At 34.3% G+C, this 26,208-nt stretch overlaps 2 protein-coding genes and 1 long non-coding RNA gene across 5 annotated transcripts; all 3 read right to left on the reverse strand.

Annotated features, from left to right (window-relative positions):
- Nucleotide 1: 1 nt before the first annotated feature.
- On the reverse strand, nt 2–21,402 carry LOC100177856 (mediator of RNA polymerase II transcription subunit 23-like). 2 transcript variants are annotated; one of them, XM_018811632.2, is made up of 34 exons: nt 21,262–21,402; nt 19,808–19,951; nt 19,300–19,400; nt 18,959–19,067; nt 18,387–18,467; nt 17,640–17,762; nt 16,837–17,022; nt 16,201–16,326; nt 15,445–15,609; nt 14,371–14,532; nt 13,777–13,894; nt 13,391–13,461; nt 13,055–13,121; nt 12,750–12,906; nt 12,191–12,333; nt 11,518–11,692; nt 10,872–11,038; nt 10,017–10,151; nt 9,445–9,673; nt 8,829–8,936; nt 7,819–7,924; nt 7,034–7,174; nt 6,205–6,277; nt 5,680–5,844; nt 4,975–5,084; nt 4,193–4,316; nt 3,726–3,891; nt 2,960–3,032; nt 2,665–2,740; nt 2,119–2,260; nt 1,791–1,911; nt 1,356–1,441; nt 757–895; nt 2–122 (listed from the first exon to the last, which is right to left on the reverse strand). In XM_018811632.2, the coding sequence occupies exons 1-34, from the start codon at nt 21,304–21,306 to the stop codon at nt 90–92; spliced, it is 4,167 nt and encodes a 1,388-aa protein (XP_018667177.1). In that variant the 5' UTR covers nt 21,307–21,402; the 3' UTR covers nt 2–89. The 2 variants fall into 2 exon arrangements, with proteins under 2 accessions (XP_018667177.1, XP_009858310.1); XM_009860008.3 differs by having other exon boundaries at nt 2–131.
- Nucleotides 20,154–20,870, reverse strand: LOC113474200. The gene is made up of 2 exons (XR_003395839.1): nt 20,567–20,870; nt 20,154–20,525 (listed from the first exon to the last, which is right to left on the reverse strand). It is a non-coding gene; the product is annotated as an uncharacterized LOC113474200 (long non-coding RNA).
- A 290-nt stretch (nt 21,403–21,692) lies between the features above and the next one.
- Nucleotides 21,693–24,832, reverse strand: LOC104265655. 2 transcript variants are annotated; one of them, XM_026834204.1, is made up of 2 exons: nt 22,845–24,832; nt 21,693–22,754 (listed from the first exon to the last, which is right to left on the reverse strand). In XM_026834204.1, exons 1-2 carry the CDS (start codon nt 24,822–24,824, stop codon nt 22,170–22,172), a joined length of 2,565 nt encoding a protein of 854 aa, XP_026690005.1. In that variant the 5' UTR covers nt 24,825–24,832; the 3' UTR covers nt 21,693–22,169. The 2 variants fall into 2 exon arrangements, with proteins under 2 accessions (XP_026690005.1, XP_026690004.1); XM_026834203.1 differs by having other exon boundaries at nt 21,693–22,723; nt 22,814–24,832.
- Between the last annotated feature and the right edge of the window lie 1,376 nt (nt 24,833–26,208).

Below are 26,208 nucleotides of genomic sequence, written 5' to 3' on the forward strand. Positions count from 1 at the left end.
CTTTTGAGATTTGGCAGTAGATTTTATTTTGTTGGTTTTTGCAGCTGAATATTTTTTCGGGGTTGTTTGGACGTTTCTTGGGATGTTTGTCACATTTTTTCCGTAGTGGTGTTGGAATGAACCTGCGCAGACTGGAAATGTCGTTTCTTGTTATTAATAAGCAAACTACCAGCCTTAAAATAATAGTTCTGTGGGGTAAGATGGGTACCGTTAGCACATAAAGTACTATATTTCTTATTTTTTAACAATTACCAACGCTGTTTAAAAGTCGTTTGCCTACGGTTACTTAATTCTGTAAATATTCTATTTACTATAGTAGGGTGGGGGGAGATGGGACGCCTTTAGCACATAATATTCAAATATCCTGATCGTGTTTTAAACAATTAACAACGGTTTATGGGAGTCGTAAGGATACGGTTTGATAATTATTTAAATTTTCTTTGTTTACTACTAAATGTGACGAGAAAATAGAATGATAAGGTGTCCCATCTTTCCCCACCCTAATATATACCAAATGAGATAAGAAAGTGATAAAAACACAGACCATCTTACCCCAACCTAATTAAAAGTAATATAAAGACAAAATTAAAAAAAAAAATCAAGAAAAAATATTCTGGAAATTACCAAAACAGTTTGACTCGAAAACGAGGCCTAATTACGTTCACACGCAGCTGCTTATGTTTACAAAACCGACCACTACCGTAACAGTCAGCGCATAATCGTAGTCGATTTTGTGCCAAATGAAGATACTAGCACCTGTTGTCGTGCCGCTGACGAGGCGGGCGCTTGTGTGATGAATTGAAGTCGTTTCCGAAGTTTAGGTTGTAATTGTACGACTACTTCCTCTACTCTGTCGTTGATGGCTACCCCGATGTGCATGTACTTGACATGGTAGCTGTATAGGGTTGTTAAGGAAAAACGAATGAATGAATAGCTTTCTATATTCTCTCGTTGCGCGAAAACTTGTTGTTAACAAGGGTGTTCTGTTTCATACACCTCGTGCCCGGTTACGAGTTACCACGTATGCAACTTTGTGGGTAATTGTTATTTTACATGACTGACAATTTGGACAACCCATAAGGGACAACTGGAACAATCGACGTTATATGTCTTGCTAAAGGACACGTAACGCACACAATGGTAGCAGCGACGAGCCTTGAACCCGAAACCTTTACGTTAGCGGCAACACTGTACTACGGCGCCTGACTAAGCAAAAAAAATGTCCAGATTTTCGCAAATAAATATAACATGTTTTTTTTTAATTTAATAATAAAATATTAATTTTCATTTTTTGTTGCTTATTCACACGATTGATTTAGGCTATTTTGGTAAGCTTATAATTTAAAAAAGGATACAGAAAATCTGCAATTTCGTCGGCGAAGTGAATTTCCGATGAGTGTTTGCTTACACGAAGCAGAATGTTATAAAGAAGTTGTGCAACCTGGAATATAATGAATAAATGCATGTGACTTTAAAATTAGTTCATAAATAAATGTAAAGTAGCTACGGCAGTCGTTATAATACTGGGTTGGCAAATATGCCGGTAACAGTTAAACGGGTGTTCTGTTTCATAAGCACGCTTACGAGTTACCACGTATGCAACTTTGGGTACTTATTTTCTTTAGTATACGACCGACAATTTGAAAATCTATAAGCGACAACTGGAAGAATTGATGTCTTGCCCAAGGACATACGCCAACAAAAGTGGTAGCATCGGGACTTGAACCCGTAAACTCTGGCTCAAAGTGTGAAAGTTATTAGTTATAGTAACATTGTGTTTAGTGGCTTACATCCATCATACATCTGGTTCGTTCCAGTTGAAACCGGGGAAAGTAAGGACCAATGAGATGGAAAATATAAAGTAGTTGAAGCTCAGTTTCAATCAGGGGTTTTGCTTCTTCTTTCAAAAACCTATATTAACAATTTTTATTTGACATTACAATTATAGTAGTGTATTTTTTTATTCGTCGAAATAGTGTAGAATACAAAACACTATGTGTGTATTAATTTGATCAGTGCATAAATAACTCTTAGGCAGCTATATAACAGTTTTGTATGTTTAATATAATATTATTGTTAATGTTTTCGTGCAAGAATTGGTAGCAACAAAACACATACTGTGAGACCAGTGATAGTTGTCCAATACTCATATGATGCCACACAACATGGGTTAGAGCCAGTAGTCTGGTACACGGCATGTCAGTGAATGATAGTTGTTGGTTGGAGTAGGATAAGATGTGGTATGGGTAACTAGAACCAGCTGGAATAGAAAATTAAATTAGTTTAATTATTTGAATAAATGAAATTTGCTTTATCCTTGCATGGCCGGGAACGACGGTTCTTATTAGCACGACGTTCTTGTGCCAGCTTATGAGTTACCATGTATGTTACTTTGTGGGTGTTTTTTTGTATGGCTGACAATTTAGACAACCCATTAGTGACCACTGGACTGAAGAAATCCTAAATGTTTTGTCTAAATTTCAAAAATTGTAGTCGTTTCTACTTAATGAATGCAGTACTGCTATTAAATTATTGAATAAAGAATTAATAAAACCGTTTCATCCTCACATGTCAAAAACAACAGTCGTTATAACACAGGTGTTTTGTTGCAAACATCTTGCACACTTACAAGGTTTTTTTGTTATGATAACATTGCTAACTTACGTTCAATATCAGCAGTTAATGTTGGACATTGCAACATCTTCAATATATTCTGATGCAGTGGTTTCCAATATATTTCCTGTAAAATAACAAAAAGTAAATTAATCTTCACATTAAACAACCACTTGAACGAATTTCTTAGGTTAAATGAATGTAACTTGCTTTATTCTCCTTTAGGTAGAAAATGACGGCTGTTAAAACATAGATGTTCTGTTTCATACACCTCGTGCCAGCTTACTCGATACTGATTGTCATCTTTATTAAATGTTGAATTAATTGGATATATAGGTGCACTCACCGGCAAAGCTGTAAGAACCAGTGCTACCGCATTTAACCAAGGTAATGACTGCTCCCTTTCAACAAAAGACTGCCTGCAATATGAAATAAAAAAGGTAGAATGAATAACATGAATGAAACACATGAATAACATGAATGAATGAAACTTTTTTGCCCTTGCCTGGTTGGGCAACTATATTCGTTATAACACGGTTACCACGTATGTAATTTTGTTGGTGATTATTTTTTGGATTTTTTTTATAACACTGTGTATAACATCATGTAATCCAGTTGACAACGCTGTGTTGGAGGATATGATTATTCGTTTCTGTTACTATTTCTAGAGAAAGAAGAATAAAAACATATAGTATCTTACTCCAACCTACTATTTGCTCTCATTGTGAGCGTATGTGTCCTTGGGCAAGACACTTAACAGTAATTGCTCCAACCCAGTGGTTACTAATGGGTTGTCTAAATTATCAGCCATACATAAAAAGTATAAAATTTCCCCGAAAAATATTCACCACACAAAGTAATATACATGGTAACTGGTAAGCTGTAGCTGGCACGAGGTGTATGAACGAAACACCTGTGTTATAACGACTGTTGCTTTCATATATATGATATTGTAGCGGTTGCAGGATGTTGTATTGCAAGCGGTAAACTAAAAGGGCGAATGAACACGAGACGCAGCATTTATACGGAAGATAAACATGAGAAAAAGGCACTAGTGTACGAGTCGGCGCACACACACGTGGCAGACCGCCACAATATAAATTGTAACTCACGTTTTGAGCACCACATCCATAAGAGCTTGTCCAACTTGTTCACCAGGTAATGGAAGAGCAAGTGCTTCAACACAAGTCACGTGAAGCGCGTGAGATGATGCGTTGGGAAACTCATTAAATCTCCAATCACGTGATGAAAATGATGAAGTCATTTTTCCTCCAACAGGTGAAGTTATAAGTTAAGAATTTTGTTTTTAATTTTGGTCAAAATGGATGCTTTACTTAAAATGGTTATCATATTTTTATTATTTTGATTAATTTTATTACATTATGGAACTAAAAAAAAACAAATTTTTCATTTTGAGATTCAATCATGTTTTACAGTTTTTTTGGGAAAACTATTTATTTTAAGTTTTTTGGAAAATTTATTATCATGTTTTGCAGTTTTTTTTATAAAATATTGACTTAGTTTTATTAGTTTCCCTATTCAAATTGAACGCAAATTCCGAATATAAATAAAAGGATATTATTTGCAAGTCTTTGTATAAGTTGGCAATAATAAACCGAGTCAGGTTGCCATTGTTGGTCGTTAGGTTGCTGCAAATAATCCATGAAAGTCTCGGATAATATCCAACCTGGCGGTTTGTTTTTCTGTAAAAAAATCAAAAAATAAGATTTAGGGAAAAAGGATTGGGTAAAATTGTAAAATTTACTTAATAATTTTGTGTTATTGGTAAAGTTTGATAAGAATAGTAAAGAAAAAAGGTAAATTACCAAATTTTGATACTGTACTAATGTACTATTATGTGTAAGCTATTATAGTATACAAATAAATACTTTGAAGGTATGTCTGCAAACAGCAACAATAAAAAGCAGTAATATATATTTATTACTGAGGTTAAAGAAAGAGCGGTAGGTAACTTGCTTAAGAACACACCAACTCAAAATGATGGCAAAGTAAAGCCTTTAACTTCTATCCTCTAGCCTACCGATAGACGTAGTAACTGCTAACCACATACAAAATTACACTTGCTAAAGTTACACACAAAGTAACACTTACAACTTGTTAAGTATAGCTTGATACTATAATATATATATATAGTAGGGTGGGGGAAGATGGGACACCTTTAACACTATTTTCTCGTCCCATTTGGTGGTAAACACAACACATTCAAATAATTATAAAACTATATCCTCACGACTTCTATACACCGTTGTTAATTGTTTAAAACACGATCAGGATATTTCAATTTTATGTGCTAAAGGTGTCCCATGTTCCCGCACCCTACTGTATCTCCAATATACTTACAGTGATAGCACCAATGATAGTGGAGACAAGTTTCTTCTTAAGCAAATGTCGACCACGAAGTTTGCTTTCATAATAATGAAGGGTGTTGAATAGATAAGTGACTGGTTGATCTGTTGAAAAGTAGATTTTTATCAGTTTATAACAATAATTATCATTAATAAAAAAAACAAATATTTGAAACAAAAAGACAGGATATAGAAAAAAAACAGCAGTTGTTAAAACGCTTACAGTTAAAAACATATTTACATTTAGTTAAAAGAAAAATATTAACATATTAACAAAAGATTGGACAGGCCATGCATGTGGCTAGGCAAGCTGGGCAGATATGCATTAAATGATAACCAACACGTATTTATCAATCTATGTAAGATATTGCACATAGTGGGACTTAAGGAGTGGGAACAACAGTCACGACTTTACTTTCGCCACCAGGCACTTTCGGAAACACCAAAAAACATTTTGGATAATGAACCAAATCTAGCCTAATTTAGAGAAACACCAAAAAACGGTCTGGGTAATGAACCTAATCTGGCCTAATTCAGAAACACCAAAAAAATCTGGGTAATGAACCAAATCTAGCCTAATTTAGAAACACCAAAAATGGTCTGGGTAATGGACCAGATCTAGCCTAAATTCTACGTCCTCAAGGACCTCACCCATCAAAATGAGTTCATTTTCCATATCTCAAATTTATTTAAATCTTACCATGAAACTTATACAGCAAGCCCAGATGCTCCAGCAATGTTTCCAATGATTTAGAAGAAGGGGGAAGCTCCAGACACCGATGTATCACGATGTCAAGCACTGGTAGGAAACGTAAGGTGATATTGCAGAAGTATGTTGGTAGGTAGGTGGGCTGTGGTTTTTCTCCTGTGTGGGGTAAGAACTAAGAATTGTTGTATGGTGGTTATGGGGGTTAAGGATTAGATTTGATATTATTAGAAAGAAAGCAATTTTACAACATCTTTGCATTTGCCACCCCAGTGTTTTGTAACATTTAATGAATAACTCTGGTACAATGTTATAAAAAGCATCAACATTATAACAACATCCATTTTTATCAACGTCATAACAATGTTGACATTATAACAACATCAACGGTATAACTTGCGTTTTGTTGAATATATACAACTTTTGTAATAAACATTGTTATTAAATTCCTATTTTACAGGTGCCAGCAAATACTTTCCAGTGCATTCTAAAGAAAAAGTTTGAGAAAGTAAGGTCTACCTGTTGCATTTGGTTGCTCGGGGCTTGAACAATGCGCCACCAGCCCTTCGAAGAAATAATGTTCTGGAAATTTCTATTACAAAAATATAATAAGTAAAATCGAAAATGCAGCTGGAAAACGTTATTGGGTAGTGTGGGGTAAAATGGATACTTTTGAAACATAATATTTCATATTTCCTATTCGCGCTTTCAACAATAAACAAGTGTTTTTAAAGTTGTGAGGATATGATTGTAAATAAAATATAATTCTGTAAGTATAATTTGTTTACTACCAATTGTAAAAAAGACAATGAAAAAATTGCAATAAAAGACAATGAAAACCATAATATGCAACATGCCATACATAAGTGTTCACAAAAAGTTATTTTTTCTTATAAAAGGGAATAAAACATGGACCATCACCCCAATCTATTATACATAAGCTCTTAATAAAAATAAAAAAACTCTGATAAAAGAGAATGATACATGGACCATCTTACCCCAGTCCCCAACCTAATCTACATAAGTGCTTACTAAAAAATATTTTCTTTAAAACAGATAAAAACGTCAACCATCTTACCTCAATTTATTATACAGAAAAGCCAACAAAAAATTTAAATAAAAAGAAATAAAAATGTGGACCATCTTACCCCAACTTATTATACATAACTGCCCACAAAAAATTCTGAAAAAAAGGACCATTTTACCCCAACCTTTTATACATAACTGCCCACAAAAAATTCTGAAAAAAAGGACCATCTTACCCCAACCTTTTATATATAACTGCCCACAAAAAAATTAGAAACAAAAATGAACCATCTTACCCCAACCTTTTATAATTCAAGCCTACCTGATGGTAAGCCATATGTTTGGCATGCCAATCATCTTGCATCCAATGGTCAAGGTTTTCAACATCATGATCAAAACTACGAACTCTGTTAAGGAAGTCGTCAGGTTTGATGAGAAGATATTGGATGATGAAGAATGCAACCTGTTGGCAATTAAGAGGCATTGTAATCAGTGGCGCAGCCAGAAAAAAATAAGGAGGGGGTTTTAATCAAAAAATTTTTAAAAATATATTTTTTAATTTTTTTAATTAATATTTTTTTTGGTTTAAAAGGGGGGGGAGTCGCGACACCCTAAACCCCCCTTGGCTGCGCCACTGATCGTCATATATACTGTTGTTGCCAGGCATATTCATACTTGATTTTGGCTCTTCCCGTAAAAACATTCTTTTACTGACTTTTAAGATGTTGTTTGGTCCAGTTTTTTTAGCATAAAATGACAATGTTTTTTTATTGCCGAAAGAATTTTTTCGGTGGAAGAGTCAGAATGCAACTGTAGGTTAAAGTGATCGGCCCGTGAAATCATGTTTTACCACTACAGTTTTAGATCTCTGAAATGTTTTTTTCTTCTGTTACAAAACTTAGTATTCTGTATTTGCCAAATTATTCAATGAGTTTCTGTATGTTTGACGACCGAAAAAGCATGTTATCATACTCCCCAGATTTTGTTATAAAATTCAAAAAAATAAGTTTGGTATGAACTGTGTAAAAAAATCCTTATTATAACTTTTAAAATATCCTGCCATGTGAAGATATATAAGTGACATTCATTCATAAAATCAACTTTTACCTGGACATCATTGGCCTCACTAGAACGTAGAGCAAGACACAGAATAAGTCGGTCAAGAAACACAATGTTATATTTCCACACCATGTCTTGAAGTACGTTTGCACATCTAAATAATCAGATATTTATATTAATACGGTAGGGTGGGTAAAGATGGGACACTATTTCTTTATATTTTCTCGTCCCATTTGGTAGTAAACAAAGAACATTCAAAGAATTATAAAACTGTATCTTCACGACTCCCATAGACCGTTGTAGATTGTTTGAAAACAAATCAGGATATTCTGATATTATGTGCTAAAGGTGTCCCATCTTACCCCACAGTACTATATTAGTAAATTATGTTTGAATAACTGATTTTACCAAATATAACCGAAAATTCAAAAAAATAATTACCCGCCAAGTTACATATGCCTTAACTCGTAATTGGGGACGAGGTGTATTTAACAAAACACCCGTGTTATACCAACTGTCATGGCTTGCCATGCAAAGATAAGGTACATTCATTCATAACTGTTTATCTGATGATCTATAGCAGTAGCTATACAGTAACATGTGAGTTTCTCTATGTATGGTATTATATAATTAACTCTAAGTCAGATGCTTTTAACAGAATGTGGCATGTAATGACTAATAGCCAAAATAATATTTCATTAACTGTTTATTTCAGGGAAGTGCAACCTGCGGCCCGCTGGCCAAATGCGGCCTGCAAAGAAAAGTTGCGGGGTCCGTGAATTCAGCTGCATAATTTTTCACTGAATTTATTTTATGTCACAATAAATTTACTTTACGTGTCCAAATTTTCTGTTTCTGAAAGAAGCTAACCCCTCTTTAATGTCAAGATCAAAAAAAAAGTAACTATTATTGGTCCCTGTAAGCCTATGTTAAATAATCATACCACTTTTAAGTTTACCCAGTAATTTATATCTGCCCTATTTTTATAAAGGTTGCACACCCCTGGTTTACTTAATAAACTAAGTAATATAATTAAGAAATTAAATGTTAAATCTTACATCTTAACATCGCTGCCTCCTTCAAGGACTGAAAACTCATAAACGAGAAAATCTGAAAATTTCCGCACATGTTGAGATAATTGACTTGCTCCAATCCGTTCTAATACTCTGAAATAGCGAAAAAATGATTAAATGGTAATTGAATGGCTCTGTAGCGCAGTGGTTAGTGAGTCTGCATATAGCCCACACATTGCTCCAACCAAGTAATAGTTTATCGGTTGTCTAAAAATTGTCAGCCATACAATAAAAAAGAGAAAAACCACCCACCAAGTTACAGATGCAGTAACTTATAAGCGGATCTGAGTTGTATAATACAGATCGCCCTTTTATAATAAATATCGTTGCCCCACTCCAACAGGCAGAGATAAGCTACATTTATTCATTCATTTAATATGGATTTAAAAACTTAAGATTTACATATATATACAAAAATTAACATAATTTAATAAATGTAAATTATTTATCCCTGCATGGTGGGGCAACAACAGTCGTTACAACACCGAGTGTTATGTTTCATATGCCCCATGCCTGCCTACAAATTAACCTAATTAAATTAATTAAATATAAACTATTTTTTTAGGTTTAAATTTTTTTAAGAAGTAATAATAAGATTTACTTATAAGATGTGGATGACAGCTTCTTCTCTTCAAATAAAACTTTCCATAACAAGCACAAGTAATATGGGGGCGTGCCTGGTTGCGAGAAATGATTCAGAGCATCTGCTTCAGTTAGGGAACTTCCAGAGGAGCTGGAAGAGTCCATCCCATCCGCTGATAGAAGAGGAGCCCACTTGATGTATTCTTGCTCCACGTTCGTTTTCAGCTGTTTTTTGTTTAAAGGTTCCACTGTGAATGAAAAACATAAAATGATGGTCATCACTTTTTTCTGACATCACAATAAAAGAATATTTATAATAAATAAAAAGAGGTGACTGGGAACAAGTTAAAGGTGACTGGGAACAACATAAAAATGTTGTGATAATTTAAAAACAGAAATATTGAGAAAAATGAGTTAAAAAAAGAAGAAAAAAAGAATGAAACACTTGCAAGGGGAAAATTCAATTACAGAAAACAAGGCATTTGGATAAGCCAGATATGTAAATTACGAACCATTTAAAAAATAAACAACAAAGCACTATGAATAAGTACCTTTTTTCAAACCCATGCATATTATTATTAACTGTCTTACCATTTGAATGGTTGAAGAAATCTTGAATACTTTGTGGGAAGCATGCAAGTGTCTGCTGTGGCCACCTATGTGGTGTGGCTGACATTACAGCTTTAAGTATATCTGTACACCATGAACCGGAGATGCTCTCAGCACCTGAGAATTTAAAAGGGAAGATTAAAATATTAAACAGTGTTGAAACCTGATTTAAGTTACTGTAGGTTTTAAATAAAGATATCTAATGTTCCATTTTTTTAGTTTCATAACAAAACTAGTCTGATAAAAAAATAAAATTTTAAATAAGGTTATATAATGTACAATTTTTTCGGTTTCATAACAAAACTAGTCTGATAAAAAATAAAATCTATTTATTTTGTTAAATTTATTTAACAGTTGCTGGGCAATATGTAATTTCAGTTTTTAAACAAACAAATTACTTTGAATGTGTATTCATACAAAGGGGTCAAGTTTTTCAGTAGAATGCGGTTAGCTTTATTAATGGCCATCTAGACTATTTTCTTCCGTTTTTAAACACTAAATATAGAAATAGTTGAATACCTCAACTACAATTGTCATTTTTTTCCAGTATTTTTATTCTATTCTAGTATTCTATATAGGTAAGATGCTTGAGAACCTAGGATTTAGTCAAGATTTGACCCATTACCCCAACACTTAGATTTTTTTAGCTTAACATATCGCAGTAAATATTAAATTAAAATTGTCTCCATAAACGTATGATTGCTACATCTTAAAACCAAATAAATAAATGAATCCAGGTAGGGTGTTAAAAAATCATATCTTTACATTACACGCAACCAAAAGCAGCTTATGAAAAGTCCAAAGCAGACAAACATAGTTACAATAATTCAATCAAACCTGTTATGTGTATAGACCTAGCAAGTGTCAATACAAGAACACGATTCAATTCTTCGGATTTTTGTGACACAATACTTTGTTTCTGCTCATTAAACATCCTCACTAGCTGTGGTTTGATGCCAAAGTTGTCAAAACCCATGATAAGTTTGAGGGCGGTGCTTTCAAGTCTGGATATAAATTATAATTGCTCCAATACAGTGGTTACTGATGGGTTTTGTTGTCTAAATTGTCAGCCTTACAGAAAATATAATCACTCACAAAGTAACATACATGGTAACTCAAAAGCTGGCACAAGGTGTATGAAATAGAACACCCGTGTCATAACGACAAACGTTTTCCTTCATGCGAGGATAAAGCAAAGATACATACATTTATTAAGGTTGCCTTACTTTAAAAAAAATTAAATTTTTGAGTTTAATTTACTGTCTCATAATGAATGTCGTTGTCCTGCTACGCGAGGATAAAGCAATGTACATTCATTTATTAAGGTTGCGTTACTTTAAAAAATTTGAAATTTTTGAGTTTAATTTACTCTCCCATAATGAATGTCGTTGTCCTGCTAAGCGAGGATAAAGCATGGTACGTTCAGTTATATATTCAAGTTGCAGTACCTGTAGTAAACTTAAACTTTTTTAATATAAATTACCTGAGATGTAACTGGCGTTGGTTTGCATGTGGAGAGTTAGCCAGTGTGTGCAGATGCGTTAGGAGTTGAATTCTATAGTTAGGTTGTATATGATGCATGCGGTAACTCATAAGCTCCAACAGTGTGTTCAGTATTCCCCATGCTCGGTATTCGTAAACCTTTGGCACAACCTGTGCTGTTGGGGGAAATGTGTGAAGGTTTTTATTGTGCAACACTGCAGAACGGCTGAATGTGGTATATCTAGTGTTTAAAGTAAAAAATTATGAAAGTTTTTGGTTAAAGAAGATGAATTGTCTGTCATTATTTGGGGATTTAAAATAATGGGTAAGTGCTTGCCACATACATTTTTTGGTTAACAGATGTCGTTCTTCCTAAATTTTTATGGGAAAAAATGCTACGGATAAAACAACACTACAACAAACTTAAAGATCTGTTTTATGGGGCATTGCCATAGGATCTTACTAATATAGAAACAAAACACCCGTGTTATAACGTTTGTCGTTTTCTTGCCCTATGGGGATAAAGCAGGATACATTCATTGTGTAACATTTTTTTGGTAACATTTTCAGAATTTTTTCTCCAAAAATCCCATGACTAAATAAAAAAATAACTAAATAAACTAAGATATAACTAAATAAAATAAAAACTAACAGCAATAATATATAAGGCTTACAAACTAAGATTTTTATTCCAAGTGTTTCAATCTCATAATAAATAAGTAGACGACTGTATGTTTCCACGAGAGCCGGAGCAAGACCTACTGATGATTTGGCTTGCGCAAATTTCTGTATTTTGGTTGAGATGCTGTGCAACATGCTGTATGGAAGTGTAGGAGTTAAAAAAAGATTAACTACTTTGTAATTTAGCAAAAAATGGCATTGAGCTGTAATTTTTTGTTTTTATTTTAGTGAAATACATTGATACTCTACTAGAATATGGGAATATAAATATGGTGCAAATTTTTAGAATAAATATTTTTAAATTGGGATCAGCAAAAATGGCCAAAAATGGCAAGACAAATAAAAACAAACCTATTTAGAAAACCAAGTGCAAAAATGAACACTATTGTAATAAATTGAAATCTCAAAGTAAAAAAAAATTAAAAAATGAAATTCCGATTTAAATTCTGATTCTCTCAGTTAAAAACAAATCTATTCAGAAAACCAAACTGTGTAAAAATGCTAATTATTGTTAAAAATTAAAATTTCAAACTAAAAAAAATTCCGAATCACCTCATCTTAGTGTGAACTGTTAATGTGTCGAGCAGATCCATAGAGCATGGGACCGTTTTATTGAAAGCCACGCAATTGTTTCCAGGCATAGGGGAAGTGGAACTCGTATCACCAAACACACTTTCAACCAACACAGATACAGCCATGTTAAACATCTCTGTGGGAAATATGGAATATTTTTATTGTAAAACTTGAAAAAATTATTTTTTATTATAATTAAAAAAAAAAGTTTTGTTTATTATTTAAAAAAAAAAATTTGGAAAAGAGATAAGGCTGCCCGAAAAATATCCAATAGAAATTTTTACCTGTGTTACTACTACATGCATTGCTTATTAGGGCCACTTGTGAGTCTTTTAAATTTATGCTGGTGGTCTGAAAGGTATATGAAATTAAGCATTGAAAATATGTTACATAAAATTACATATAATTTTGTTAGTTTAAAGACAAAAGGTTATATATCTTTTGATTTAGGAAAATATATACAAAAAAATTATAATTTGGAAAAAAATAAATGAACTGCAAAATTAAACTATCTTTGTTGCAAATAAATATATACATGTTTCAAACAAGAATAATATATATATATATATATACATGGATTATTTGTATAAATAAAATAATTCAATTTTGTAGCTACATACCTTTAAGCATTGCTTGATACACTCATGCTGGTTGTGTAAAGCTACTGGAATGTTCCATTGCTGGTTGCGATCTAAAAAGCAAAAGCATCATTTAAAAATATGTGGTATATTTATAATGGACCTTAAACATGAACACAATTTGTATTTTCTATTCTGTTAGGAGTATATTGTGGTCTGTGGATGAAATCTGGGTCTGGTTGTGGACTGAGTTGCACTGGTCGCATAAACAATTACATAAAGATTCCAGAGAGTTGGGGTAATGGGTAAAATCGACTTAAATTCCAGGTCCTCATCCACATACATAGAAAGGGAAAAGGGCACTGGATAATATAATACAAAGATTTAAACCTAAAACTTTTAAAAGTAACACAAAAAAGTTAAGTTACCTTGATTTCCATCTGATGGAGGTTTAGCTTGAGCTTTTCTGTTTAAATGAACCAGATTGCAAACAGCTGCGAAGGATATTGTGCACGAGTGACTTTTCATCTCAGGAAGTTCAAGAGGCTGTGGAAAAATAGCAATATTAGGTAAAGTAAAAGTTGAAAAGAATTTAAAGAGAAAATATATCGGAATATAGCTTTGAGAATATTTATTAGGCATTCCATACAAAAGTTTTATATAGAAAATACTAAAATGGACTATTGAAACTAAATAAAATAGTATATGGTAGGGTGGGGTGGGATCTGGATTGAACATGTTTTTCTCCTCCTATTTGGTGGTAAACAATGAATATTTACAGAATTAAACATCCATATGCTAACATATTAACAGTTTCTTTCGTGCAAAATGCATTAGACAATTAGTCTAATACAACATATATACAAGACTAAATATTTGTTCAGACTATCTCCACAAATTATCTAAAATTTAGGCAAAAAATTACTGTATACAATTTTTTTACAAAAACACATGTTATGCATACAGGCCCACTATTTACAATATATATAAAAAAATCTAAAGATTAAAAAATGTTAAAATACCTGTTTTTCCGGGTACAGCAGGTTTACCAACTTAATCACTGACAAAAAGTCACTGAGAGGATTTTTCTGGATGCTTCCTGATATGAACTGAAGTAAGACCCACATTATATAATCCCTACCCCCCTGGATGCATTGATCCCTTAGCTCTTCTGATGCTGCAAGCTGGAAAGGTAATGAATTAAAATCAATGTGTAATTTTATGATTGCTAAGCATTAATGAATGAATGAATGTAACTTACTTTATGCTTGCGTGGCTGGAAAACAACAGTCGTTATAACACAGGTGTTTCATACACCTCGTGTCAGCTTACGAGTTACAATATATGTTACTTTGTAGGTGATTAGTTTTTAGGAGATTTTTTTATTTTTTTAAGTGTGGCTGATAATTTAGACAACCCATTAGCGCCCACTGAGTTGGAGCAATTGCAGTTAAGTTACTTGCCCAAGGACACGTAAAACAAGAACACATGCGCTCACAAACAATGGTAGTAGCAGCAACCTCTTGGTAAGAGGCAGATACGTCAATCACTGTGCCACAGCACCAGACAGCATAAGAGTACCAGTGTTTAACAATACAAACACAGCATATTAAAAAAATTCTTTTTACATAATCTGTATAAAAAGTGTACTACCTAACTGATAAGTAGTGTCAATTAAACCTGATGAAAATGACCTGAACAAGACGTTAAAACGTCTGTCAACAAAATTAGGGTCAGGGGGGCTACAATACAAGTATAATAAGCCTGGCAGCAACAATACCAGCGGTTCCCAACTGGGGTCCATACAGCTGTTTTAGAGGGTCCGCAATTAAGCAATGATTGTGATCCAAAAAAAAACAAACATTGATGAGTTAATTGCAGCAAAAGAAGTGCATCCATCCTATTAAACAGCTTACCGTATTTGATAATTTTTGCATTTCCTTTCATTGGTGTGTTTTTTTTGCATTTTTCTTATAGCATTCTTGAATTTTTATAGGGCCGCGAAATATTAAAATATTTGGAAAGGGTACACCAGACAAAAATTTTAGAAAAGTTTGGGAACCGCTGGTATATACTAACAGCACAATATATCACACCTTAGTATGTAAATCTTCTACTATATGTGGAAAGCTTGCAAGTTGATAAAGAACAAAATAAATGACTTGGCAAGCCACATGTTGCCACATGAGGTGTTGTATGTTGGATTTATCTTCAAAAGTAGAACATTTTTTCACGGTAGAAAACATAAGGTCCACTAAGCCCTGTGGTGATTGAATTTTAGGAAAAACATTTAAATTAAATCTGAATGAAACTGTTATAGAAGACTTAGTCATGAAAAAAAATTATTGTTATAGAACATTTTATTCTATATGGGTGAGGTCCCACAGCGAGGCACACCATGGGATTTAGGCCAGAGTTGGTCCATTACTTCAACATTGTATATGAACGTTCCATTCTATATGGGTAAGGTCCCACAGCGAGGCACACCATGGGATTTAGGCCAGAGTTGGTCCATTACTTCAACATTGTATATGAACATTTCATTCTATATGGGTAAGATCCTACAGCAAGGCATGCCATAGGATTTAGGCCACAGTTGGCCAATTACTTCAACATTGTATACGAACATTTCATTCTATATGGGTGAGGTCCTACAGCGAGGCAACCCGTGGGATTTAGGCCAGAGTTGGTCCATTACCCCAACATTGTATATGATTATTTAATAGCCTAGTATCAGAAAAAAAGATTTACATTAAACAGTTTCTATTGAATTCGACCTAAAATAAACCTTGCAAGCGAGAATTAAAAAAAACTAAAAAAGCATAAAATTTAGGAAAATTTTGAAAGCTAACCATTTCCAAAGCTTCACATCTTTGTTTCTGATGCTTCTGCATTCCCAGCACTTGTAGGACCATGTCTCGCGAGTAAGTTTGATCAAGTATGTAGTTCAGGAGGCGATGTTGTCGCTGATACATTTCCTGGAAAACAATAAGTGAAATAAAAGACTCTGCAGAAAATGAATGTGAATGTAACTTACATTATCCTCGTGTGGCCGGAAAACAACAGTTATCATAACATGAGTGTTCTGTTTCATACACTTGGTGCCAGCTTGCGAGTTACCATGTATGTTACTTTCTCGGTGTTTATTTTTTTAAATTTTTTTTTTATGTATGTATGGCTGATAACTTCGGCAACCCATTAGTGACCACTGGGTTAGAGCAATTGCCGTTAAGTGTCTTGCCAAAGGACACATACACCCACAGTGATAGCAGTGACGAGCCCTGAACCCATTACCTCTAGGTTAGAGGCAAAAGCGATAACTTATTTTTAAACGATTAACCACTTTCAAAAAAGTTTAGGACTATGTAGTATTCAATAAAAGTATTCAAACTAAAAAAAACAGTTTGATTTGGACCTGGTAAAAAAACTGATACTAGCATTTAAAAAAATATAATTCAATAAAAGCACAAATATTACAGCAAAATTACCGGTCTGTACGGCAGTTGTTTTTTCAGTTGAAACCTCAACGTGTCGGCTTCTAGTTTCCAAGTGCTTGGTAGTTGATAGAAAGCGTGGTCAACTACTGGTAACAACATCCATCTTGCTGTAGTGGATACCATGGTGGCTGTGGCTCGAAAACGATCAATAAATTCCGTCAATTTACCCAACAAGGGCTGAAAATGAAGAAAATTGTAAAGTTTTGTGGGATAAATAGTTAGTTATGACTTGGCACATAATATCCCATATTTTTTAATTTTATTAATCACATAATATCCCATATTTTTTAAATTTATTAATCACATAATATCCTATATATACTCAAAAACGATCAATAAATTTCATCAATTTACCCAACAAGGGCTGCAAAAAAGAACATAGTACAGAATTATGGGGTATTACGGACATAGTTATGAGTTGGCACATAATATCACATATGTTTTAATTTTATTAATCACATAACAATCAATGAATGAATTCTGTTAATTTACCCAACAACAAAGTGCTAAAAAATAAAGAAAAAAAGTTTTGTATTGTGAATATAGTATGAATATAGTTGGCATATTAAGTTTTAGTAATCACATAATATTCTATACTCTGTAACTTTACCAATAAAAAAGGTTGATACAGTTATAAAATCCTTTAAATATTGTTTGTTTTACTACCAAATATAATAGCATTAAATTTTAAATAAATTTTACTTCGGCATAAAAATATAAGCTAAATAAAGAAGAAAAACACAAGAAAATCACTCATAATCTTGTTCTATGCTGTTTAAAGTTAATAAACCCACCCAGGGTGCATCCAGTAAGTCATCTTGCATATTTTGACGAATTTCATTCACAGCAAGATATCCAGGCAGCAAACAAGCTTCAGGATCAAGTAAGAGTTGAATTGTGCTACAAATCGCATCAACCTGATAATACAACATAATATATATTGCGCTGTGGCACAGTGATAAGCGCACCTGGCTCTAACCATAGGTTATGGGTTCACGATCATATTGAACAGAAAATTATTTTGTAAAATTTTAGGAACCTACGTGGCACTGTTTACTAAGCAAGATTTGAGCATAGGCTCTGTATTTAAGATAAAAATTCCAGTTTGAATGAATGAATGAATGTAGCTTACTTTGTCCTCGAAGGACCGGAAAACGATGTTCGTTATAACATGGGTGTTCATACACCTTGTTCCAGCTTCGAGTTACCATGTATGTTACTTTGTGGGTGATTATTTATTTTGTTTTTTATGTATGGCTGATATTTTGGGCAACCCATTAGTGACCACTGGGTTTGAACAATTGCTGTTAAGTGTCTTGCCCAAGGACACATACGTCCAAAATGGTAGCGGCGAGCAGCAGGCTAACCAGACATGCTAACCACTTTGCCACGGCACCAGAGTTTATAGGAAATACGTTTATGGGAAATAACAGTACCAACTTTGCAATGCTTGTGATAACATGGTAAATTTCAAAGGTACATACACCTTACAACATAAGTTCCTACATAATCTGTCTAAAAAATAAATAGCTATTAGCTACCTGTTGCTTCTCTTCAATCCAAACTGACTGTGGAATTTGAGTCATCTTAAGAACCATACTGTGCAAAAGGTTCCTACACCCCTGTTATAAAGAATATGTTTTACTTTTATACCTTAGCAGTCTGGAAAAAATAAGAGTTTAACATCATATCATGCTGCTTTCGCTACCAGGCATAACGTATTATTAGAAATAGCCGTTATGGTGGAAAAATAACAGGGAGAAGTCCCCTGATAGCAGATGAAACATCAGTCCAAAAAAAATTGTATTTTTATTTTTATGGCTGTTTCTGATATATAGTGGGTGGGGGAAGACATGACACCTTAAGCGCATAATATCCAAATATTCTGATTGTGTTTTAAACAATTAAAAATGGTCTATAGGAGTCTTGAAGATACAGTTTTATAATACTTTGAATGTTATTGGTTTACTACTAAATCGGAAAAGAAAATAGAATGAAAAGGTGTCCCATCTCCCCCTACCCTACTATATACTAATATATATTATTAGTTTTTACATAGGCTAATTGTAATGGTAATGGTTTTACATTGCAAAATATATACAATATTATTCACCTTGTAGTCAACCATATGAACAAACTTCCTTATCACTTCATAAGTTCGACACCAGTGCAAACGATTTGTATGAACCAGTTCCGCTCCCTGAAGTTGGTCTAAAACTGGTCTGAAAGTTAAAAAGTGATTATTTGCCGTCATTTTTATACACTTATGCACTTCTAGTATTAAAAATAGACAGAATTTAAAACAGAAACAGAGTTTTTTAAAACTTTTTTAATAGGCTACTTTAACAAAAATATATATTATATATTATTAAAAAAAACAGAGTAAAACTCGAAAAATATACCATTCCAGAAATTTTAAAATTAAAACAAGCAAAATTTTTACAATGAGCCAACCTTGGTAGTAGAAAACCATCTTGAATGCATGTTTCCAGGAAATCAAACATGAAACTGATCCTACGTGGATGTTGTTGCTTGTGGATGAACTTAATCAGTAACTGGAATACAATATATTAAATGTTAGCAACAGAATGGTCATGGAAACTAGTTTTTTCTTACTTTACTGAGACTAAAAAAATGGTCATTTAAATATTCTTGTTTTAAATGGTCACTTGTTTACTCTTGTTTTAATGGTCACTTGTATATTATATTCTCTTGGTAGGAAAACTTGGAGTTATAACACAGCCCACAGGTGTTCTATAGTATTAGGCACCTTATGGCAACATAACCCTCGTGTCTGCTTACAAATTACCAAGTATGTAACTTTGTTGGTAATGTAATTGTTACCTTTTTTTGCAGGATTGAAAATTTTGACAACCTAAAGTGATATAAGTGACCACTATGTTAGAGCAATGACTATTATTTGGCAAAAGTAGCCAAAGTAGAAAGAAAATGCTTTACTTACGGTAATTGAAGTAACATGTTCTTCCGTGCTTTGCGAGTTGTACAATGTTCGGAAATCTTTTATACAAGTTTTGAGACGCTTGGTGTGATCGAGATTTGCTAAACTCACGAATCCAGTGAACACCTCAACTATTATATCTGTGTTCTGGTAAAAAAAATATTTTAATTTATTGCTTTGTAACCAGTACTGGTTTAAAAGTGAAATGTACAAATTATGCTGCAGAAACATAGAAATATACTACTTGTACAACAATAAGTGTTACTTTAAATTACAAATGCTATTTATTAAATTAAGCCATGTTGTATTTTATATGAGTGAGGTCTTAGAGTTTATTTTTAGGCTTCTATTCTGTATGGATGAGGTCTGTGAGGACCTGGGATTTAGGCCAGACTTGGCCCATTACCCCAACACCCTTGTACGTCCGGAAGTGACGTGCTCGCGGTAGTGAAGTTCTTGTTATCATGTTCCGACTCCAGTGTTCCGATCAAGTCCCGTTTTTTGTCCCGATTCTTGACCCGTATATATAGGACTCCATCTGCAGACTATTTCTGCGAACTCGTTCTCCGTTCTGACCAAGTCCCGTTTTTTGTCCCGATTCTTGACCCGTAGGACTCCATCTGCAGACTATTTCTGCGAACTCGTTCTCCGGTCCGACCAAGTTCCGTTTTTTGTCCCGATTCTTGACCCGTATATATAGGACTCCATCTGCGGACTATTTCTGCGAACTCGTTCACGATTCGCGAACATCATTCGAGAAACTCACACGATTCGCGAACATCATTCGAGAACTACACTCGTACTAACAACGTCACAACCGGACGCACTTCCACAGAAGGTTTATCCTCGTCTGGGCAGCGAGTCACCACATATATGCAACTTTGTGGGTAATTGTTTGTTTTTTCCTGTGTATGACTGTAATTTGGACAACCCATAAGTGACCACTGGGTTGGAGCAATGTCCGTTAAGTGTCTTGCCCAAGGACACATACGCCGATCAGTGTTAGTACCGCCGTCGAGCATCGAACCGGGGCCCTTCGGTTCTCAATGCAGACGCCTAAACCACTGAGCCACGACACCGGACCAATATATTTTTAGGCTTACTCAGGCCATTAGCTTATTTAAACTTGGCCCTGACCAGCCAATACATTTTAACAGTATAGCAGGGTGGGGGAAGATGGGAAACCTTTTCATTTTATTTTCTTGTTTAATTTAGTAGTAAAAAAAAATTAAAATAATTATGAAATCGTATCCTCACGACTTCCATAGACCGTTGTTAATTGTTTAAAACGATCCGGATATTTGGTTATGATGTGCTAAAGGTGACCCATCTTACCCCACAGTACTATATGTTAAAAAAGAACTTCAAGAATTCTAACAAAGTTTCTGCTACTAGTACTGTATATATAAACAAGTTTCATGATCTACACATGATACAAAAATAAAGAGATTTCTTACCAATGCTTTTCCAAACACAGCTTCCAACTGACTTTCAACCGACATTTTTGTTGATGATCAAATTTTCCACTTACATTTCCATACACAATTTTCACTGGGTTAGAATTACAAATTTTTTTCCTATGGAGTATGAACTGAAAAATAGAAACAATATTAACATGATTTAACAAAGAAAAAAAGAAGAAATATACTGTAGGTATAGTAAGGTGGGGGAAGATGGGACCTTCAGCACACAATTTACAAATATCATGATCCTGTTTTAAACAATTACCAACAGTCTATGGGAGTTCTGAGGATACGGTATTAGAATTATTTGAATATTCTTTGTGTAGCAGCAAATGGAAAGAGAGAATAGAATGAAAAGATGTCCTATCTCACCCCCCCCCCCTACTATATATATATATCTAGAAAGGAAATGTTTAAATGATTTGTTAAAAACATAAAGCACATTGTAACAAGTCAAATCATTTTATCTGTAATGATATGTATACAAAACAAATGCTTTCTCTTAATGCAATTTTTAGCGCTTTTTACGACAGTATTTTGAATGTAAAACGGACAGTGCTAGTTAAACTGATAAAAAACAGTAAGGCACAAATAAAATATAGTAGGCTATGAATATGCACCATGATACTCCTAAATTTGGGTTCGGTTAGGTTTTGTATATGATGTATGAGGCTTATGATTGTTTAAAAAAAAACTGGATAATTCAATTTTACGCTTAATAGTACAGAGCTACCGCATTTGTTGCAAATTTAGGCTTTTATCTTAACACAATTCTGCGAGCTGCTGCATCCAAGTTTCATCTCATAAAACCATGCCTAAAAAAATAGCAACATAAACGATATATATCCCTTTAAGCATAAAATCCGAGTTATTCCACATTTGAACGTTATACCAAACTAAAATTAAAAAGGAAATAATTTCTCAAAATTTAACAAAATCTCGTTTTCGATCTGTGCAGATCTACTCAACAATTTTTTACGACGTTTCTTATATTTTGCCGCCGGTAAACTGTCATAATTCTTCTGTGTATGCGGAATAACTGCTGAACTGTCCTTAAGAAGTTGTTTTGCTTGAGAATTCCGCTTTTTTTTGTTGGGTGTGTGTAATTTTTTGTGTGAACCTTTTTCACATTTATGCATATGATTACAGTTTTCTGTGTTCACTTCATTTGCGCTCTTTTCACATTTATCCCGTTCACCATCACCCAACTCCTCTTCCTTTTCCATATGTCCTCCACCACCCACCTCTGGACTTACACAATCAACCCTAATAGGTGATGCATCTTCTTCATTTCTTTCCAATAATTTTTCTTCCAATTTCTTATCCTCCTCCCAAAATTCCTTATCATTATAATTCCCAACATTATATGAATGTTCCACTACATCCCCAACCTCCAACTCTTGATCATCACTTGAACCCCCTCCCTGAAAAGGACTCATATGATTCTCCCCCCTAACTGAATCATCCGAGAAGTCCACAACTTCCACCTCTTGATCATCATTTGAACCCCCTTCCTGAAGAGGACTCCTATGATCCTCCTCACCAACTGAATGATCCGATAAGTCCACAACTTCCACATCAACATCTTCCTCATCCACTGATTCATTCTCCTTGTCAAAAACTTCACAATAACTTTCCTTTAAGTAATCAAACATATTTACAACTTTAATTTTATCTTTCTCAATTCCATGATCCGCCTCATGTAAATAATCATGATCATCAAAAAAATTATCCAACGATCTTCCCAATTTTCCATCAGTGTCTTCAAGGTCTGGAGGATCCATCAGTACACTCTCTTCTTCTCTTCCCTTTATAATTAAATCCAATGATTCGGAAGTTACATTACAACCACGGTGCTTGGCGTCGTAATAAAGAGTCTCCATACATTCTTGAGATGAATTAAGCATTTCAATCCCTTCAAATGCCTCATCTGCCTCCGAAAGAACAGAAATATCCAATTCCTTTACATTTTCATGGGAAATATCATTGTTCGAACTCAACTTTTTGTTGGTTATTTTCACACAAGTTCGTTCCGTCAATTCTTCTACCTTATTTACCGAGTCCGTAATAGTTTCAATATTTGTGAATTTCATGTCCTCAACTTTGCATGTTAAATTTCTCTGACATGTTGATGCATCAAAATTATCTGAAACTTTACCAGTAGTATCAGTTTCATGAAAATTATCCACTTCCTGTTTAACCTCAATTGGCTCTTTCATTCTACTTTGATCGTCAATGATTTTTTCAACAATTTCTGAAACAAATTTAGGTTTTTTTGAACCCTTATCATCAGAGTTTATTACATCATCTTTTTCTTCTAACTCAACATCTGCAGGGCAGTTTTGTGGCACAATTTCCATTTTTTCCTTTGGGCTATCTTCATCAGTGTATATGGCACCTCTTGGCTTCTTGGCTGGCACCAAAATGACGTTAATTTTTCTCTTCATACCAGTCAACTTTTTCCTTGGGACTAAATCATTTACACTTGTAGTAACAGTAACTACGTTACTTGTCGCTCCCATTATATTCAAATCCCTTTTTCTTTCGAAGAGAACATTTATTTTTGGCAACGATTTAGGTTTGGAGAGAAACCTGTTAAATTTGGTCATATCTGCTCTGAAATAACTCTCCATCCCAGGGTAGGACGTTCTACCTAATACTATTGGCTTTATTTTCAGTGGTTTTACAAGTTTGACAAACTTCTCTAGCTCTTGGTAATTAGAGTGGTTACTGTAGGGAATTGTATAAGTTATAACACCAACAGTGGAAAGATTGCCAGAAATCCGCATACTGCCTAACCTTGCAGTTGGTTTTATCAACACTGTTGGAACAGCACTCCACTGAGATCCGTTTAAAACACTATTAGGTACAGCATTCAGCCTTGCTGACATTCCAACACGAAAAACCTTTCCATACTCTGGGTTAATAAGCAGCAAACGTTCCAACATTGCTTCTTCTACATATACATATTCCTGCAGTGCTTTTGCCACTAAACAGAGCAGGTTTTCATGCCCAATATATGACACACCAAAAACTATTCTTTCATCAATATGATGGCGACAAATGCTAATGATATTTAACACAGCTTCTTGCTGAGACGGGAAATTACAGCTTGGTTCACAGTATGTATTATCCAGATACAGTAAATCAATAGGACGTATGGGGTTCAAACATTTTTGCACCTCCATTTCAACCATTTCGTTGAATCTGAAGTCACCAGTGTACAGAATTCTCGTGCTATCAGTCTCAAATAGAAACATGCAGGCACCAGGGCAATGGTTGGTAGGTATCATACGCACACATATGTTGGTGTGACCACATGAAAGACAATATGTGTGATTGTCATCCATTATCTGTATGTAGGTGTCTGATATCCCAAATTTCAACTTCATAAGTGTTGCTGTTACTTCAGTGCAATAGACAGTATGGCACCATCTTGAAGATAGGCCTACAGTGTGGTCACTATGCATGTGTGTTAGAAAGTGAAGTCTTTCGTCAGCTGTCTCTTTGAAACAGTCAACTGAGACAGGCAAGCCATCTAGATTATGACCATTCATTGTGCTCTCTATATAATATGGTAAAAAATATGGTGTAAACGTTAGTTTTGTTATTGACGCAACGGGAGTGTATTATCCACCGCTTTTTAGGTATGAATATATGGTATATTTTCGCGTTTTACGTTATTTCTATTACAACAACAAAAAATTAGGTGCAATAAGATCTTAGCTTTCATACAGACTCGTGCTAATTTAGTCATATGGTTGAGAATTTATTAATTTAATACTCTGTAAACATTTCTGCAAACTACCACACTTTCCCGCGGTCCTACTAAAACACGCCCGGCGGGGCCCGGTGGGGCCCGGTGGAAAAAAATATACTAAAACACGCCCGGTGCGGGGCCCGGTGGGGCCCGGTGGGACCCGGTGAGGACCCGGTGTTACGAGTCATACTAAAACACGCCCGGTGGGGGGCCCGGTGAGTATTTCTTGAAAAGGGAGCTTTCCCTATTCAAGATCCACCAAAATGTGATGCGTGTATTCAGATTTTTAGCCTAATGAGACCCCCGAGTTGAGTTTTTTGAAAATTAACTTTGATTATAGATGTACGAAGTTTGTTTCGTTGTACACTTACATAATGAACTGTATTTTTAGCAAAAGTTTATTCGTTAAATTTGGTTAATAGGGGGTGGGGTAAGATGAGACACCTTTTTATTCTATTTCTCGTCCCATTTGGTAGTAAGCAAAGAACATTCAAAGAATTTCTAAAACTATGTCCTCACGACTCCCATAGACTGTTGTTAATTGTTTAAAACACGATCAAGATATTTAAATATTATAGTAGGACGGGGGGGAGACGGGACACCTTTAGCACATAATATCCAAATAACCTGATCGTGTTTTAAACAATTAACAACGTGCTATGGGAGTCGTAAGAATATAGTATTATAATTCTTTGAATGTTCTTTGCTTACTACCAAATGGGACAAAAAACAGAATGAAAAGGTGTCCCATCTTACCCCACTTTACTATATGTGCTATAAGTGTCCTACCTTATGCCACAGTACTATACACTTATACTTGATCGAAGTTTTATTATTAAAAACTTTAAAAGACGAACAATGTAACTTTTAAAACGAAAAATGTAAATATTAGACATGATGTGTCTTTTGGTTAGCGTGTTAGGCTTTTACGTATTCGGACAAACCCTCAGTAGCGCGATCCCACGTTTGTTTCCGTTTTAGCAGAACGATAATTAAAGGACTTGCGAATTACGTGTCCGTTTTCATCATCATGTTTTATTTCCTATGCACCTTTTGTTTCAGCGATGACGTGCGAAGCAAGAATGTAACTTCTATCACCGAAAATTGCCATCTTTATACCTTGAAGACAGACAATATCTTCCAATTTTTTCACAAGTTCTGTTTCACACACGCATTTTGGT

The sequence above is a fragment of the Ciona intestinalis genome, chromosome 4, assembly GCF_000224145.3.
Source record: "Ciona intestinalis chromosome 4, KH, whole genome shotgun sequence".
Classification (NCBI taxonomy): domain Eukaryota; kingdom Metazoa; phylum Chordata; class Ascidiacea; order Phlebobranchia; family Cionidae; genus Ciona; species Ciona intestinalis.

Bases quoted from the DNA above. Each gene is read 5' to 3' on its own strand.
- LOC100177856 (XM_009860008.3), bottom strand. From the start codon at position 21,306: ATGTCGGTTGAAAGTCAGTTGGAAGCTGTGTTTGGAAAAGCATTG. The intron at 19,952-21,261 runs GTAAGAAATCTC...TTTTTTTACCAG, and splicing joins CTGTGTTTGGAAAAGCATTG to AACACAGATATAATAGTTGA. The intron at 5,085-5,679 runs GTAAGATTTAAA...ACTTTTCAACAG, and splicing joins CTTGCTGTATAAGTTTCATG to ATCAACCAGTCACTTATCTA.
- LOC104265655 (XM_026834204.1), bottom strand. From the start codon at position 24,824: ATGAATGGTCATAATCTAGATGGCTTGCCTGTCTCAGTTGACTGTTTC. The intron at 22,755-22,844 runs GTGGAAGTTGTG...GATGATCAAGAG, and splicing joins TGGATGAGGAAGATGTTGAT to GTGGAAGTTGTGGACTTCTC.